Below are 18,048 nucleotides of genomic sequence, written 5' to 3'. Positions count from 1 at the left end.
TGTCCCACAATGGGGAAATTGCAAAAGAAGTCAAAAAAGAAAATATGTCAAACTCAGGATCAGGAATTCATGATTTGATTGAAAAATTTAAAAAAAAAAGTGAAAGAAGAGCACTTCGATATTTATATGTATTTATATACACATACAGACTCTCAGACTCTCCTAAACAGATATATTTGCATGCATACATGGAGTAAATGATACATGTGAAGTTTGCATAAAAAAATTTTTTCTGATTTTTTGGAGTATAAGTTGCTAGGGCAAACAATGTTTAATCAAGAAAAAGAGAACCAAATACAAGTCGCACTTTTGGGAAAAAAAAGTCTGACGTTTCAGAACAAATCTCCTGAGCCCAACATAACTAAAAAAAAAACAACAACAACAAGACTACTAGTCTTTTGATCTGTATTAGAAAAATATTAAAGTTTAAGAGAAAAACAATCAGATTCTCTTCCATGTTTGTTTTAGACACTTCTTCTGGTGCTGTCAGTAGCAAAAGCTTTTACTCAGATGCAGCGCCCTCTAGTGGTTGTTAGAGGAAACAACCACTAAAAGATAACTGTTTTTATTGGGAAAATAACAAATATATGAGCCTATTTATGTCTAAAAAAAAAAAAACTCAAATAAGTCGCTCCTGAGTATAAGTCACACCCCTGGCTAAACTATGAAAAAAGTGCAACTTATACTCCTGAAAATACGGAAATTAATTGCCTAAAAAGGAGTGGGAGGAAGCACATTAAAGTTTACTAAACTATAGTTTTACATGTTATCATAATCCAGTTCTTAACTTCAAATTTGAGTCATTTAGTTATAGATTCTGGCTTGTATTCCTCCCTGTTAGTAGATGATTCTCTCCTTGTGTTAGTAACAGATTAAACGGGTTAGAGTCCGGTGAGTGAGGACACAAACAGAATTGAATCCTTACCTGACCTCCTGCTGTGATCCAGAGTTCCTGCAGTCCCGTGTGGAGGTGCCCATGCTGGGAATCGTGACCGGAGGAGCCATGGCCTTCATGGCCCTTCTCATCCTCAGCCTGATAGTTCTCTGCCTCATGCAAAAAAACAAGACCAAGTCTTTTGGTGAGACCGCCTGTTCCAGTCTGCTGTGAAAACAACCACCTGAGTGATAAACTCAAGTACTTAACACTTTTGTTTTTCCTAGATGAACCCGTTGAGATTGTAATGACAACCAAAAGGTAAATCATGATTTACTCACAACATACATTTAGTGTTTGAGTGAATTTATTGTCTTAAAAGTATTAACAGATAACAAAAAAAATTAAAAGAGGAACTAAAAAAATAAACCAAAAGACACAATAGTTCTTAAGCACAGAACACTTTCCTGCTTACAGATGTGAACCCCAGTGCTGACCCCCCACTCTAGACTGGTACAGTCGTGCTGCACATGTGAAATGTGATAGAGGATGACAGGACGTCACACGAGCAACACATACTGTAGGCTATCAAATTAAGTAGATTGCAGCAAAAAAGGAGCCCTTTGTGATCTGGGGGTGGAGTTCATTATCTGCAGGATATCAGTAATCTGGACATATGTACAGTTAGGTGATGTATTGGATTGGAATTTATTTGAAGCAGTCAAAACAAAAGGCGTGCAGGTAATTTATCAAATCTATAAGTGTTAATAAAATTGAATTATAAAGATGACGTTCTAATTGTTACATCAGAACAAGACCTCACTAATACATGTGACACGTGGACTGAAGTAGACGAAGCTGGATTTAGATCTGACAGAACAAAGCACCAGCTGCTCTGGTGAACATGGTAGATGTTCTTTGGCACAAACGGTACAGGAGCATTTGTGAACGGCCACCTGCCTGGTAGGCACAGGTCGGTACAGATGGGAGGGCTGTAGGTTCTCTTTAAGTCATTTATAGGTAGCTCCAGGCCTCGAGGGCCACATTCCTGCATGTTTTCCAGCAGACCTCTCTGGTGTGTTCTAATTGGCTGGACACACCTTGACCAGGTAATCCGTCATGAGGGCTTAGATATCTGGATATCATGCAAACACTGCGACCCTCGAGGTCTGGAGTTGCCTATCTCTGATTGTAATTTTTAACCCCTTCATACCTGATTTAATTTACAATAGTTTCAAAACATATTTTCAGTGTTTTTCTCCATTCAAAGTGATGCTAAATGAAGTGAAGTCCTGGATTTAATGGTACATCGCAAATTAGTGACAGACAATGTACAAGAGGAAAACAGAATAATCAGCAGATTCTGTGGTTGATCAAATCTTTATAGATCAACTCTTCAGTCCATCTAATGTCATTTTTGTAGCTACACAGGAAACTAGAAACTTTCATTACAGCATATACAGTGAAGGATCAATGACAGATCAGGGACAGATCAATGACAGATCAGATACAGATCATATACAGATCAATGACAGATCAATGACAGATCAGTGACAGATCAATGATAGATCAATGATCAATCAATGATAGATCAATTGTGGGTCAGAGACAACAGTTACAGATCAATGACAGATCAGTGACAGATCGGTGACAGATCAATGATAGATCTGTGACAGATCAGTGACAGATCAATGATATATAAATGGCAAATCAGCAACAGATTAATAAGAGATCAATGGCAGATCAGTGACTAATCAATGAATGATCATAACAGATCAGTGACAGATCAAAGGTAGAACAATGACAAATCATTGACAGTTCAATGAAAGATCAATAACAGATCAATGACAGATCAGTGACAGATTAACAGTAGATCAACGTAAGGTCAATGGGAGATAAATGAGAAATCAATGACAGATCAATGGAAGATCAGTGGCAGATGAGTGACAGATTTATGGTTGGTCAGCGACAGATCAGTGACAGATCAATGATGGATCAACGACAGATCAATGATAGATAAATGGCCGATTATCAACAGATAAATAAGAGATCAATGGCACATCAGTGACTAATTAATAAATGATCATAACAGATCAGTGACAGATCAAAGGTAGAACAATGAAGAATCCTTGACAGTTCATTGACAGATCAATAACAGATCAATGACAGATCAGTGACAGATTAACAGTAGATCAACGTAAGGTCGATGGGAGGTAAATGAGAAATCAATGACAGATCAATGAAAGATCAGCGGCAGATGAGTGACAGCTTAGTGACAGATTTATAGCAGGTCAACGACAGATCAGTGACAGATCAGTGACGGATCAGTGACAGATCAATGATGGATCAGCGACAGATCCGTGACAGATAAGAGGTCGAATAATGGTAGATCAGCAACATAGATCCGCATCAGTGACTGATCAATGTCCTATCAGGAACAGATCAATGACAGATCACTGTCTCCTCTGATCAACGTTTCTTTGCTGTTCTTCATCCAAACAGTGACTCTGCAAATCTGAAGATAGGCAGATCAAACAAGACCCACATCCCCAGAGAGAACATGTCTCTGCCTTCAAACATGCAGCTTAATGACCTCAGCACTTTACGGAGAGGTAAGACCCCCATTAACCCCCACCCAACAAACAAAAAGACTTGATTGGTGTAATCTAAAAGTGATGCCAGTTTAAAGCCAGTATAGTAAAGCATGTTTTTCTTTGTAGATGATTAGCTTCAGTCTGTATCCATGTGACAGACACGATACTAGAATGAACCTGCAGATCAGTGACTTGTTACTGCATTTTTATTGTACCTGCATGATCGGTGAAGCCCGCCAGGCAGCTCTGCAGAACAGAGTGGGAGAGAGAGATGAAGAGGAGGAGGAAGATCTGTCATTAGCCTATGCAGCAAGAGGTCAGAGACATGCTCTCTTCATCTGGTCCTCCTCTGTCTTAGGAAAACACACCTGATGCAGCTCTCTCTCGCTCCTCACAGGTTTTGCCAGGTATCCCATGGTGGGCTACATCTACAAAGTGAACAGCACAAGCAGTGAGGAGATCTGGCTCTGACGGCTCCAGATGGTGGACTGACCCTACATGCATGCAAGACTACTTTAACATGAGCAGAATCAACTCGGATGGGACGAAAGCTGGAACCAGGAGTGACCTGTTCTTAGAGATGGACATCTTCATTTATAGACCCACTCCGATCATGTTTGTCTGCAAGTGGATGCATCAGAATGAAGCCCAGTGAGTGTTCTACATCACAAATACCATCAATTTCAGACTATCTGCTCCTGATTTACAATCATTTGAATGAATTGCGCTTCATTTTCTTTATATATGTCTTCTATCGTCAGAAAAACGCTACAGGAACATGTTAAAAACACTAGAGTGGGTCTTCAAGTTGATGTCTGTACCATACAGTGAATGCAGTACGTGAGTGTTTGCGCATCATGTCCTGTGTCCGTGTGCTAAAAGGGAATGCAGCTAACTCCAGAATGTGTCTGTATCTGAATGATGCATAAATATATAAATCTGTGTATATTTGTGAGCAAGCATTGTGTCATTTCCTGTATATTTGTATGTGTACAACAGAGGACGACGAATAAAGAAAGAAAAAATTCAAGTAGAGAGTTGTGCTTTCATGTGGCCGTCAGCAGGGGGCGTATGACAGTCGTTGGTGTTGTATTCTGATGAGGAGAATGTTTGCATGTACAGAATATTATCTTTCTTTGACAGAAGCAGGTGCAGATGTGAAGTAGTGGTGCTGTTGATGATGCCAGGTGTTCACTCTGGGTCACAGGTGGTTGAGGCTTTTCCTCTCACAGGAAGCTCTTCGGTGCATCTTTACTCTCTCTGTCACTTCAAACCAGGAAGGCAGCATGTTTGTGACGTTTGCAGCAGACAGAGCACCAACGCAGCCATGTTGGTGTCTTTGTTATGCCATAAAAGACATCAGGAAAGATTTGTTCATCCAGGAATTTTTCACCATTTTTAAGCAGGAATCAACTGTTTCTATTGTAACAGTATGTTGGTTTGGTAATTTAACGACTGCAAAAAGAGATTTCTAGTTGTCTGCAACAAAGAAATTTGTAATTGAGGATGTAATGACTCAAACTCATCTGCATATTCATCAATGCAAAAATTGGTTTGTCTCTGCCTGTGTCTAAATGTAGAAATGCAGAGCTGATGATATTTCTCCATGCAGGCTCAAAGTTTCACACGAGTCAGTCAGTCCAGGATTTTGTGATGTTGCGATCGCAACTATTAGCGTAAATTCAAGTAAAGCCGAGATTTGTCTCTCACCTTGCAAAGTTAGATTTTCATTGCAACTTTGACCAATCAACAGTGACAACAGTCATGGGTGACGACGCAGCTTCTTCCTTTTTTTTTTTTTAATAACTCTCTTTACCTCTCTATTATTTTTTCTTTGCAAGCTGCACAAGAACGGTCATCTGTGCTGAGTGCGAGTATGCACGTAGCAGCTGGGGGGTTGCACTGAGCAGCCGCGGAGCAGTCCATCCATATGAACCGAGTATGAAAGGATTTGTGATCATTTCAGTATTATATTACAATTGTTTATTTGTATTGAATAACTTCTGTTAGTAGGAAAACAGATATTTTGATGTAAGGGGCAAAAAGAAAACAAACTTGGCCTTAAAATATTTCTAATTCATTGTGTTCATTGAGTTTAATTCAATTGTGAATTGAATCGTGACTTGACTGAATGATTACATCCCTAATTGTAATAGTTTATTAATGTAATACGTACTTGTAAAAATAAAAAAGAAGAAGACGGTGAAGATAAAAGAAACAATAAATTCAATCAAGATAATATTGTTGCTAAAAGTCAGCAGAAGAAAAATAAAAACAAAAATGAAGAAACCGCTATGTAGTGCTGTGGGATCGAACTCATGATTCACAATGAGAAAAAAAAAGCTCATGTATGGCTGTCCTAACTGCTAGACTATGAGAGAGAATATAAAAAAAGACTTTCAGCAGAAGCCTTTTTATTTAAGCAAAATGGCGTTTTTGAATGTGATTCAGCAAAACTGCGCTTTTGTGGGGGGGTCTAGAACAGTACTTTTGATGTGCAGCTTATGCAGGTAAAAACACCTCCTTTTACGCCTGTATATGGACAACACAAGACAATTTATTTTTAAACCGTGCGTTAAAAGCTGCGTTTTTCATGGCCAATGCGCTGTTTTTTTTTAACAGCGCTTTTCCTGACGAGTATTGACCTCTTTGGCTTGCCATATGTAGGGCCTCCTCTCAACAGACTGAGCGGTCAGTCACTGCTCAGACATTGTTTGTAGAGTAATCTGAAGGTTTGTACTCAACGTTTTCATTTAGCAAAAAGAGTAGTACATTTTTATATTTTATTAACCCTTTAACCTCCAGTGTTTATGTTCTTTGATTTAATTTTTAATTGTTAACACGATCATTCCAGTAGATTCTGAAGGAGAAAAGCGGCTCGTTGAGCCGCTTTTCTCCTTCAGAATCTACTGGAATGTCGTTGATCGTGAAAACGGCTGAAAAGTTACAGTACATTACAGATTTTGTATTTAAGCGTCACAGACGAGGGTTAATCATTTTTGTGTAAAAGTATGAGTATAGCACATCTAGTATAGATCATGTACGTGTAGTGCAGTAAGTATCCTAACCCAATACTTAAGTTTATGATATATCATAGTAGATAAAAAGTGAACTTCTACTGTACCACCTCATTTTTAGTATAGCCTAAGTGTACTTGTGGTAATTAATTTTTGCAAACGGATATCCTTTAGCGGGTTAGACGATCAATCGGTTAAAGTTCCTTTATAAATGTTAAAATCAGCCGACTGAAGTGTCAAAAACAAACGGCATCTGTGGAAACTGTTGCTGGTTTTTGACATAAAAGCATTGAAATCTCTTGTGAAGATCAGCGGAGCTGAAAACAAGCCAATCACACAAACTTCCTCCCGTTCACACACAAATACGCACACACAGATCAGAGCTGAAGACACAGTCGACGCTTCATCAGCAGACTCACAACAACATCAGTTCTGCAGGTTTGAACTATTTTATCCATTAAATTTGATTTCTACTAAACCTAAAATAAGAGTTTAAAACTGTTTTTTATGATCTTGCCATATTAATTAATAGACTTAGTTTTTATTGTTGTTGTTTTCCTGTTTAGCGAAAGTCATAAAATGGTTGACATGAGGGCAGAAAATGGCGCACTTCCTTTCTTTTTGGCCCAGCATCTTTCTTTCACGTCGACTAAAGCTTTTCTTTTTGTATTTTAGGTTTATTGATCTGGCAGGAGTTTGATCAGAGAACAAAAATGACATTTCGGCTGCTGCTGCTGTTGACTCTGGCAGGTAAGGCGTCAAAGTTCAAAACGTGTCAGCGTGGACATATTTCTTTTTAACATTTGGTGATGGTGGAAATGTTTTCTCATCTTTTCTGCAGCTCTGGTCCACTGCGACTCTGGTAAAAAAAAACAACACTTTTCTGTTTATGTGAATCTTATAAACTTGTGGGTTTAAATGCAAAATCTGCTTTTTTGATTGTGTTTGCAAGAAGCAGGTCTAATATTCTGAAATGTTCTGCTTTATTGTTTTTTTTTTTCAGGTTCTGATATAATAGTGGAGGAACACTCAAATAAAATTAAGCTGACTTGTAAAGACGGTACCATGTGGAAAAATATCAAAAATAGCAACGATGATTCAAATAGAACTATGGAATTGGTCTACAGAGATGAAAATTCGGGGGAGTATGAATGTGTGCCAGCAAGCAATACCATTAACACAGGGTCAAAGATTTATGTGAAATTCCGGAGTAAGTTTCAAAGAAAAATCTTTGTTTTATTTTACCAAACTTTCCATTCATACTCTGACATACTGTCAGACATTTTGGATGCTTCACACTGATGAGAGCTCTCTGTTTCCCGTCTGTTCAGCCTGCGACAACTGTGTGGAGTTCGACATGACCTCCATTGCCAGCATCCTGGTTGGAAACTTGGTGGCGACCACTGGGATAGGAGTGGCCGTGTATCTGGTCGCCTCCCAGACTCGGACGAGTCAAAGCTCCTCGAATAAGAAAAAAAGTAACACCTGCTCACACACTCACCTGCGTTTCAGTCGCATCTCCCAGCCTTGTTTGGAAATTCTTACACATAAATTTAAAGACAGTTTATTTAATCAAAATACTAAATATCTATTTTTTTAAGATAATTCATTAATTTTAGCTGAATGAGAAAATGATTTACACAAAAATACAAATGAAACAGTATGAGGCATCGCCGGTGATGCTTAAAAACAAAATCTTTAACAAGCTATAACGTTACAGCCATTGACATGATCATTCCAGTAGATTCTAAAGGAGAAGAGCGGCTCGATGAGCCGCTCTTCTCCTTTAGAATCTACTGGAATGATCATGTTAACGGTTTAAAAATGACAATAAATCAAAGAACATAAACACTGGAGCTCTGGTGTTAAAGGGTTAATACAATATACTTCAAGTGTACTACGTTTTTCTAAGGTATAAGAATCAATATACTGCTTTTTTTTTTAATTGATCCTGATCAGTTTGAAGTGAAAGACGTTGAGTAAAAAACATCACATTGACTCTACAAACAATGTTCTGTTGAGACGCGGCTCTAGAATATGGCAAGCCAAAAGGGTCAATAATCACCAGGAAAAGTGCTGAAATCTATCCACTTTTTAGGTTTAAATTTAGCTAAATAAAAATAAAATCTGGACTTCTCAAAAGTAAGTCTGTGTTTGTGTTTGGAGCAGTAAAAATGTAAAGAAATTAATTCTTGAAAAAACTGGAAAAACATGCTTCTTATTGTAAAATGTTTTTATTTCTAATGATTGTATTTTGAAACATTCACACGCGCATAGGTTTGGAAAGGTTTATTAATACATTTATGAAATTATTTCAAAATCCAGGCGCGTTGAAAACGGTCACAGCTTTTTTCTTGTTTTCGGACTAATATCTTCAGAGAAAAATATGACTTAAATACATTCCAATACATAAATTAAAGCTAAAACAGTTCGTGTCAGTGCGTCAAATGTAGGAAAAACTCTATGAATTCATTTTAAATATTAACCTTTTTTGTCTGCCACACTAAATATTAATTTTACGTCGTTAAATAATGGAAATGTCACGTCATTTCCATCTTTAAATTGAATGTTTCTTATTACTATTTTTTAATGTAATTTGTTTGTTTTGTAAGCGTCTGAGTATCTTTTAAAAGCGCTATATATAGATAAAATTTAAATTAATAATAGCTACCATTTTTTTTGCCATTTGTCCATTATTGCAAACACAGTAAGCAACTTTCTTTTTTATTTTTTGTATTTAAAAATGAATAAATATAATAATAATAAACAACTCTTCTGCACTTGAATGCCACATCTGTTTGGAAGAGTGACACTCTGGTCGTTTAGTTCAGATTTGACCACCAAAGAGGCTTATACAAACAGGTCCAAAGAACATCCTACGGTCTAATAAAAACATGGAGTGTAAGTTTGTTCGCTTCTTTTAGTCCTCTTGAAATAAAAAAAACACAATTTGTTAGCTGCTGAAACTCACAATCTGGGACGGTCGACTTCTGATCTGAAGATCGCCAGTTGGATTCCTGCTCTGTCCACCCATGCGTTGAAAAGTGTGCTTGGTCAGGACACTGAACACCTGATTCGTCCTGGTGGTTTTAGGTTGGCACTAGGGCTGGGCGATATCGAGATTGATACCGATCATTTTTTAAAAAGCAACTTAAAAATGTGACATGAACCTCAAAATCTCAACTGTTTTTAATTGCTTTGAATGTTTTTTTGCTCATGAAACAAGTAACCATGACATAAAAGTAAATTAAAATGTTTAACGATTGAAAAACAACTGGTAGAAATATAAATAATCTGTAACGTCTTACTCTTTAATCAGAACTATAAAAACAGATGAAAAGTAACCTGTCAAAAACAACTCAGTATTTTAAACAGAGTAGGAATAGGGTGATCAATGCATGCTGCCTGCATGTTTGCACTGTGAGATCTGCTGCTGAGATCTCAGGACTGGTGAGAGTGGTGAGACAGACACTCAGCTGGGTCCTTTTTGCAGATACAGAAAAGTTTTAAACACGAGTGGAAATATCGATATCTGTGTGCCGGTATCAATACCAACTTGAGATCAATACTGTCAGTCGTTTGATCTCCCAGCACTAGTTGGTGCCAGTGTTCAGCAGCAGAGTATCATTGTGTGAATGGGACTGTAAAGTGCTTGGGCCTTTAAGAATGGTTATATAAGTAAATATAATTTACCATCCCCAAACATGAAGTCCATTCGTTGCAGTTTCTATAAGCTTAGCGTAACGAGGAAACAGAATTGGACCCTCATGAGATGAGGTTCAGAACCAGGCAGCTTTGGAACTGATCGAGTTTGCTACACAGACATTCTAACGTTTAAACATTTGTTGCAGCTTTTATATATCCTGTGTTTTACCTGTTTTGGTTTAAGAAATTGTTAAAATAACAACAACAATAACAATATCAGACCTTCCACCCCACAATCTTCAACGACTGGTTATGCTGCCATGAGAGTTTACAGATGCACTGTAAAAAAGTCTTAAGAAAGGCAAATATTCTTGTTTCAATAAAACTTGTATTTTTAGGAATTTGTTTTTAATAGTAAAAGAATCAGAGTTTTTAGCTTGAGTTCTGGTGTTAAAGGGTTAATAAAATATTGTTCAAGTGTACTACTTTTTGCTAAGGTATAAGAATCAATATTTTGCTTTTCTTAAATGATCCTCATCAGTTTGAAGAGGTTCCGTAAAAACCTTCACCGTGACTAAACAATGTCTGAGCTGTGAATGACCGCTCAGTCTGTTGAGACGAGGCACGAGAATATGGCAAGCCGGCCAAATCTCGTGTGCTGCGACCAAATCTAATGGGTTGCGACTCAAATCTAATGGGTCGGGACTCAAATTTTGTGGGTCACAACTCAAATCTCATGGCTTGTGACCAAATCTCACCGTTGAAAAGTTACAGTAAATCAAGGAATATAAACATTGGAGCTCCGGTCTTACATAAAGGGTTAATTAAAGAAAATCTACCAATGGGGTAAGAACTTTGGACTTTTTTCTAAGGGACCTGTTTCCAGTGTGTATAGTTTTACTAAAATATTTTAATATTAATCTAAAATTACCAGCATTACCAGTTGACTAAATCCTCATTACAAAACTTTAAAAACATATTCACAGAGATAAAATAAAGACTGATAAGATCTTCACATAAACCTAAAATTCCCTTACTGAAGGGTAAGTGCCCGTCTGTTGCCACGGTTACATGGATTCGGTCCTTCTTTCTGGAGCATGTGAACATTTGTCTACGTTCTCGCTCTAGAGGAGAAATTTCAGCTGAAAAAAAGTGTCAGACAATACCTGCAAAGGAAACACAAAGCTGTGTGTACTGACTCCTCTTTGTCTCCTGTTCATTTCCAGGATCTGATAAACAGAACCTCGTTCAAAACGAACAAAGTGCTGCTGAGTCCAATTACCAGGTGAGCCAAAAAAACAATTTTAAATTCAGCCTTCACAAAATAAGACAGATTTTCTTAGCAACTTCTTCTTCTATTCCTCCTGCAGCCTCTGAAACACGTGAGAAAAGACGAGTACGACCTCCTTCAAAACACTAGACCCAGATAGAGTGAGAAGGCCCGGCTCTGCTCGTCGTCAAACTGAACTCCTTCACTGAAATCTACCAGACAAAGGAGTGTTTGTTTGTTATATTTGACCTGCTGACTCAAATACTCACAAACAGCTGACACATACCTGTAAGATTATGCTTTGTTCTTTTTGATAGTTCTCCTCAGACTGCAGCAAATCAGCATTTTAGCCTTTTCCTATGCTTCGTTAAGAACTTATTTCAACGTGTACATTTCACAATTATGTTGGCATGCTTTTGCTATTAGTTACAATGACCAAAGAAGAGGATTTCATGAAAAAATAACCATCTGAAAACATGTTTTTTCTCTTTTCATTAAAAATAGAAGATTTTTTTTTTAAGTGACCAACCTGAGAGTTGTTACAGTAACATATGACTTGTCTTTAACCTCTTGTGATGCCTATTGTTGCAAATATGCGACAAACCCCTTTGGCTCTAAAATTACCTAGAGTGTTTATTGACTTGTTTGTTTGTTTTTATATCTGGAAAAAATGCAGGCATTATGGGGTTAAAACTCAGTTTTTCTTGATGTGTGTTTGGTAAAATAGTGTATTTTAGCAGCTTATGTGCTCATTTTGTCATCAAATAATTGCAAATAAAAAGTGTATCGTAAGACCAACTCCAATGAAAACTCTTTTTTTAATGTTTTAACATGTTTTTGTGACATTTTTCTCATGATAGAGGAAGTATATAAAGAAAATTAAGCTTTAAGTTGAAGTTCGGAGTATTTCTATATTCAAACTGTCGTGAATCAGATGAAAAAATGCCTTTGGAAAAAGTCTGTAGTTGTTGACCACAAGCTCCGCCCCCTTCTTAAGCATCCAATTACAGACAAATAGATCCATGAACGTCTTTGTTTTCCTTATCTGATGTGAAATCTGGATCTAAACTGTCTCTAAACGTAATTTTGTTCCACCAGCTATGTCAGGTTGGGGGCGTGAGGAGATCACATTAACATATCTCAGATATGGGTGACAGGAAGGGGGGCGGGGTTGCTCTTTACCAATAGTCCTGCAGAAACAATTTCTAATGAACTCCTGCCACTCTACATAAACTATCTCCTGGAAAACAAGACAGATTTGTTTAATTTTGGCTGACAACAATACTGGGAACACTTACAAAGATGATGGGAGACGGACTTTAAACGATTCACTTTAACCTTTTTCAGAAACTCTCAAAAAACTTGATTTATGTTCACATATTTTAAAGCCAGAATCATCCTAAACTTTGCACACATGCACTTAGTAGAGTTATTAACGTTGCCTCGGATAACCTTTACAGTTCTCTTCTAGAAGTGTTGCCGTTAGAGCTGCTTTCTCTAAAACACAGAACTGGTTAGCTTAGCATTTCCTCTGAATCAACCACAAGCCTTAACACTTTGTACAGACAAAACCAAAAGTATTTCGGTCTGAGTGCACGGCACAAACCGGAAAATCAATCTCACATATCAGCAACAACATTTAAAACAAGCACGGCGGTGGATGTGGAGTGATATGGGCTGAACTGTATCTCGATTGGAAGCCATCCGTCCAACTGGGAACGTTTGGTCGGGATCGGGTCCTCCAACAAGATGACGGATTGAACCACAGGCAGCTGTGGCGCAGTTGTAGGGTGGTCGATTCCTGAGAGGAAGGTCACAGGTTCGATTCCCACCTTGAACGCACATGTGTCGAAGTGTCCCTGGGCAAGACACTGAACCCCACATTGCCTCTGGTGGGAGGTTGGCGCCAGTGTTTGTCACCAGTGTGTGAATGGGTCTGTAACTGTAAAGCACTTTCAACCTTCAAGGAAGGTCGTAAAGAGCATAAGAAAGTTTATGCCATTCACCATTTTACAGTCGATGACTGAAACAGAATCCAGGTTCTACTTCAAGTCTGAGTCTAAACCTGAGTGTGATGCTGCACATGAGTGACTGAAGGCTCTGAAATGTGAGTCAGTAGAGTAGAGTAAGTATGTTTATTTCTACAGAACATTTGTCAGATCAAATCTCACTTCACGATTGTAAAAAACAAAATTACAACAAATCCTCACATTTGAAGTCACAGTGAAATGACAACATTAGATTAATTAAAAGCTATTTTGAATAAAAATGTCTCAACAGAGTTGATCTGTCATGATGGCAGCGAGGGAGTTCCAGAGACGAGGAGTGACAGCTTGAAAAGGGACGCTCTCCTCTGGTTTCTTAGCAGGTTTTTGGTATTTGCAAACGTTGACGAGGGAAGTTTGTCCATGGAAGGCTCTCAAAGCTAGAGGTAACTTTTTAACTGTAAATGGAACTGAAATGTAACGAGGACGGCCTGTTAAAAGTCTGACTGCAGGTGTCATGAATCGTTCTCACGTCTCCCCCTCTGGAACATCACTGGGATCAATCTGATACTGAGTACTAGCACTTCCTGGGTCTCCACACTACACTTCCCATCAGCCCCTGCTGTCTCTCCCAGAAGCCCCTCAGCCGTTCATCTCCCATCACTCCAGCAGTATTCAGAGTGTGAAGTCTTGTTTGTGTTTCTCTGCCTGCTTCACTGAGCGCTCTGATCCTGACCTGATCTTCTGCTTCATCTGATCTTCTGCTTCATCTACACCTCTGATTGTCTGCCGCCTGCCCTGACCCTCACCTGGACCCTGACCACTCTGGTTGTTCTCTGTGCTGTCACTCCTGTTCTCTTGTCTGAGCCAATGAAACCTGCTGCACAAGTCAAAAGAAAATAACAATCATCTAAATGAACGGAAATAAAGCATGAAAAATGATGTTACTCAACGTTAACGACAAACATGGAAAATTTAAGAAGACAGAGCAGTTATACAGAGAAGGAGCTGATTTCGTCAGAAGCTTCCAGTACAGTGAATACTTTGATCAAAAGCTCGTCTTTGCCTTTTAAAAACTGTTGTTCTTGCAGAACGAAGCATCAAACAACAGAGGAGCTCCACCACGGCCGGCCCACAAACACGCTCCCACTCCGGGTCACGTGTGAGTGTGTACGTGCACGGATGTTCACGCTCACATGGCAGATGTGCAGATGTAGGTCTGTGTGTGGGGGCGGTTTAACTTACAGCAGCTAAAGAGACGAACGCGTCTCCTACACCCCCCGCCTCCCCTCACCTCTGCTCTCAGCAGATGCAGAGCCGAGCGTGACGAGTGGGAGAGTTTCCGCAAAACACCGAATCTCTGAGCTTTTTCACCAAAACATCAGTCACTATTAGTGAGCGTCATGTTTCTGTTTTTCCGTGTGCTCAGTCACTGCTGGGAAAGCAGCAAAAACATGACAGAGCTGAATTTCCACGGCATGTCTGACACTTGATTATAGGTCCGCGCAGGGAAACGTGAAGACTTGTTTCCAGCAGAAACCGTCATGATCAGGGCGGCGGAGAGCGTGAGAGACGGATGTGAGCTGCGGGTTTGAGGCTCTTTCAGGCATGCGGTTGAGGGCTGAGCAGAGCAGCAGTCAGAGCCAAACACACACATCCAGAGACAGCCGACGGGTTTATTACGAACAAAAACTGCTTATAAAAACAGAAAAGAAGAAGTAAAACAGGCAGAAAAAAACAATTTTATACATTAGAAAAACTATTTTTTTCTGCACAAGTTTGATTGATTTTATGCACCAATAATATCCAGATATTAACTGTGCATTACAAACAAAAATATCAGTTTGATCTACTCACTTTTAACCATATTATACATAAATGTGCAGTTTTTTGACTAGTTTGGTGTTTTGCATCATTCAGGTGCACGTTTGACTAAAAGTAGCACTAAAAAGAAGCTGAATGACACAAGATATTGATATACTTGTCCACCATACTATAATACTACCTAACAAATACTGAATAATAAAAAAAAGTACAAAAACTTAGTTATATACACAGCAAAAGAAGAATACATGAAAGTTTCAAAGATAAATACAGTTTGACGTTTCTCCTCTGGCTATCTGTTGTATTTTGTTATTTACTAAAGGATCCAAACTTTATAAAAAATAATTAAATTATCTGTTTTTTTTCCTGCTTCAAGAGAAGGACCTACTTAAAAATAAGCCCTGTTGGCTTTTTTGCCTTGTAAAAGGTTTGGTACGGTGGCCCTGAAGTTCAAATCACATAAACAAATAACTTAAAGCCAAAACATGTTAAACTCACAACAACAATAAAAATAAAAGAAAAAAAAAACTATTTAGAAATATAAACTTAATTACAGAAACCATTATAAAAATAAAACGCTTCAAAAAATAAAAGTAATTTACAAAATTAAAAAGGAAATGCTAAAGAAGAAAACACAATAAGAAACTGGAACAGGTAGAGGTTTTATGGGGTTTGGATGATGATTTCTGGTTTCTTAGGCCCAATCTGAATTCTTCCTTTCTCCCTACCCCTCCATTTGTAGGGGCATTTCTAGTGGAAGTGGTGTCAAAAAATGTTTTTTTAAGGACCAACCCTCCAGGCGGAGGGCTACAAATCCCTCTGTTGTGAGGGTAACCCGCATCCGTTTGTGTCGAGGAGGAGAAGCGCTTTTCTTCTCGCAGGTGCTCTCTGAAGCGCAGAGGTTTACATTTAAATGCAAGTAATGAATTTCTGTTTTAGTGTGACCGTTTTAAAGTTATAAAAACGATGTTGTTTTTTATATTTGAGCGCTGAAAGCTCCGAGCTAACGCTAGCTGACCGGCGATTATTGATGGTATCATCACACAGAAGTTATGTCTGAATTCTGAGACACCACAGTGACGTCTGAATTCCCATTCTAATCACTAACTACTAAAAAACTACATACTATATTGTATTTATCTGTGAATATATATATATATATATAGTGGCCTGTTTTTTTAAACTAATTCAGAGACACCATGCTCACTACTTTTCTTTCTTTTATTCTAAACTCTAAAATTGTTCGAGCGCAGTGCATTGTGATCTATATTCACTTATGTAGTGAGCATGAACGCACACTAGTTTTTCACAAAGACTTTTTGGAATTGTAGATTTGGACAGCACTAGAAAATGACAAAGGCACTATGTAGTGAGTAGTGAGGGAATTTGACATAGTTTCTTTTTCATACTGTAAGGGGACAGAGAAGGGAAGAATGTGGATTCTGCCTTATTGAGTTTCATTTTTTTAACATTTCATATTGATTTCTGTAAATAATTTTTATTCTCCAAAATGTCTTATTTTTATTTAGTTAAATTTTTTTTATGTAGTATTTTAATTTTAATTTCTAATGTGACATAAGCTAACATTACATGTTAGTTATTGGTTTTGTATTTTTATTGTCATTGTGATCTTTCATTAGTTTTTTGGTTGAGGTATTTGAGTCACCGTAGTTTGGCACAAAGTTAGCTTTGAAACGCTTCATTTGTGGGAACAGGCCTGAATAGTAGATACTGTGTTGAAAATGAGCCGTTTTTGTGAAATAGTTTTTACTACGCACTGAATTCTCAAACATCGGTTTGATTTGATATAAAAGTATTTGTGTTTCCTAACTTGGACGGAGTTGCTGACATAAAAACATGCAAAGAACGTTGGGAGTGACATCTGACGGGCATCACAAAGCTCCATCTTGAAGAGCCCCTCGTCAGTCTTTTGTACAGCAGATAAATGAGAAAGACGCGCCTTAGATAGAACCAGAGCTCCACAGCTCTGGGAACACCTTTGACTCCCTTTGGGGAGCTCACGGTGAGCTTTCAAACCAAAACTCCATCCGACAGCTCCTTATCCCGTTCTTTGCACTTTGGAGTAAACACCGTCGTGGCGAGTCTGAGGGTTCAGTGGCTGCAAAATAAACAACAGTTAAATGAAGTGCTGCGTGGTTGCAAAAGCTAAACGAATCAATTTTCTCTTTTTGATTTAAAAAATAAAACTCTCATCAAACTCATTCATTTATAGATTTGACTGAAACAGTTTGGATACGTACTTCATAGGTTTGGCTTGGGGCATGTCGACCTCGAGGTCCTGGAGGATAGTTAGCTGGAGGAGCAGATGCTGGAGGAGGAGTTAAAAAAAACATTATTGTCACTAGAAAAACTCTTTGACACCTGAGGCGTCGTCTTTGACGCTCAAAAGCAAAATAACATACTGTAACTTTTCAGCCGTTAACACGATCACTCCAGTGGATCACACGAGTCAAAGTCAAGGCCCAGGGGCCGGATCCGGCCCTCCAGATCATTTTATTTTATTCTTATTAATGACCTGATGTTATCTTGTGCTTATTTCTAACTTGTTTAATTTTGACAAAATATATTTTTATGGGGAGTGAAATACTGAAAGTTATTAAAGGTTTAAGTTGATTTATTCTGGAATAATATTCCTGTCTGTTTTTATTCATAAATATGTTATAAAGTTACGCTTATAATTTACTTACGTTCTGCTAGCTTTTTGGACTATTTTCGCATTTTTTAAGATTTTTTTATTTTTGGATATTAGCTACATGCTAGCTGTTTTGGCTAATTTAGGCCTTTAGGCCTTTTAAAAGTTTTTTTTAGGTGATTTTGG

The 18,048-nt window shown here is 38.1% G+C and overlaps 3 protein-coding genes across 8 annotated transcripts in view; 2 read left to right on the top strand and 1 right to left on the bottom strand.

Moving 5' to 3' along the window:
- Positions 1 to 4,498, top strand: part of LOC112136421 (transmembrane protein 25) — a 14,206-nt gene extending 9,708 nt beyond the window's left edge. For all 3 annotated transcript variants that reach the window (XM_024258107.2, XM_024258108.2, XM_024258106.2), the window contains exons 5-9: positions 948 to 1,079; positions 1,162 to 1,195; positions 3,377 to 3,486; positions 3,701 to 3,784; positions 3,866 to 4,498. In XM_024258107.2, coding sequence (XP_024113875.1) covers positions 948 to 1,079; positions 1,162 to 1,195; positions 3,377 to 3,486; positions 3,701 to 3,784; positions 3,866 to 3,939 — 434 coding nt within the window. In that variant the 3' untranslated portion in view covers positions 3,940 to 4,498. The remainder of the gene's footprint in view (positions 1 to 947; positions 1,080 to 1,161; positions 1,196 to 3,376; positions 3,487 to 3,700; positions 3,785 to 3,865) is intronic.
- A 1,980-nt stretch (positions 4,499 to 6,478) lies between these two features.
- LOC112136420 (T-cell surface glycoprotein CD3 gamma chain) lies at positions 6,479 to 12,193 on the top strand. Of its 3 annotated transcripts, XM_024258104.2 has the most exons (7): positions 6,491 to 6,923; positions 7,161 to 7,235; positions 7,327 to 7,347; positions 7,489 to 7,695; positions 7,817 to 7,963; positions 11,357 to 11,415; positions 11,501 to 12,193. In XM_024258104.2, the coding sequence occupies exons 2-7, from the start codon at positions 7,199 to 7,201 to the stop codon at positions 11,558 to 11,560; spliced, it is 531 nt and encodes a 176-aa protein (XP_024113872.1). In that variant the 5' UTR covers positions 6,491 to 6,923; positions 7,161 to 7,198; the 3' UTR covers positions 11,561 to 12,193. The 3 variants fall into 3 exon arrangements, with proteins under 3 accessions (XP_024113871.2, XP_036070943.1, XP_024113872.1); XM_024258103.2 differs by lacking the exons at positions 11,357 to 11,415; positions 11,501 to 12,193 and having other exon boundaries at positions 6,479 to 6,923; positions 7,178 to 7,235; positions 7,817 to 8,200; XM_036215050.1 differs by lacking the exons at positions 11,357 to 11,415; positions 11,501 to 12,193 and having other exon boundaries at positions 6,481 to 6,923; positions 7,817 to 8,200.
- Positions 12,194 to 15,114: 2,921 nt separating this feature from the next.
- The window catches only part of LOC112136422 (T-cell surface glycoprotein CD3 epsilon chain), a 5,326-nt gene continuing 2,392 nt past the window's right edge, over positions 15,115 to 18,048 (bottom strand). For both annotated transcript variants that reach the window (XM_024258109.2, XM_024258110.2), the window contains 2 exons: positions 17,471 to 17,538; positions 15,115 to 17,328 (listed from right to left, as the gene is read on the bottom strand). In XM_024258109.2, the coding sequence (XP_024113877.1) occupies positions 17,269 to 17,328; positions 17,471 to 17,538 (128 nt within the window). In that variant the 3' untranslated portion in view covers positions 15,115 to 17,268. The remainder of the gene's footprint in view (positions 17,329 to 17,470; positions 17,539 to 18,048) is intronic.

This window comes from Oryzias melastigma, linkage group LG13 (assembly GCF_002922805.2).
Source record: "Oryzias melastigma strain HK-1 linkage group LG13, ASM292280v2, whole genome shotgun sequence".
Taxonomy (NCBI): Eukaryota; Metazoa; Chordata; class Actinopteri; order Beloniformes; family Adrianichthyidae; genus Oryzias; species Oryzias melastigma.
Note: the sequence above shows the minus strand (reverse complement) of the source record. Positions and strands in the feature narration are given on the sequence as shown.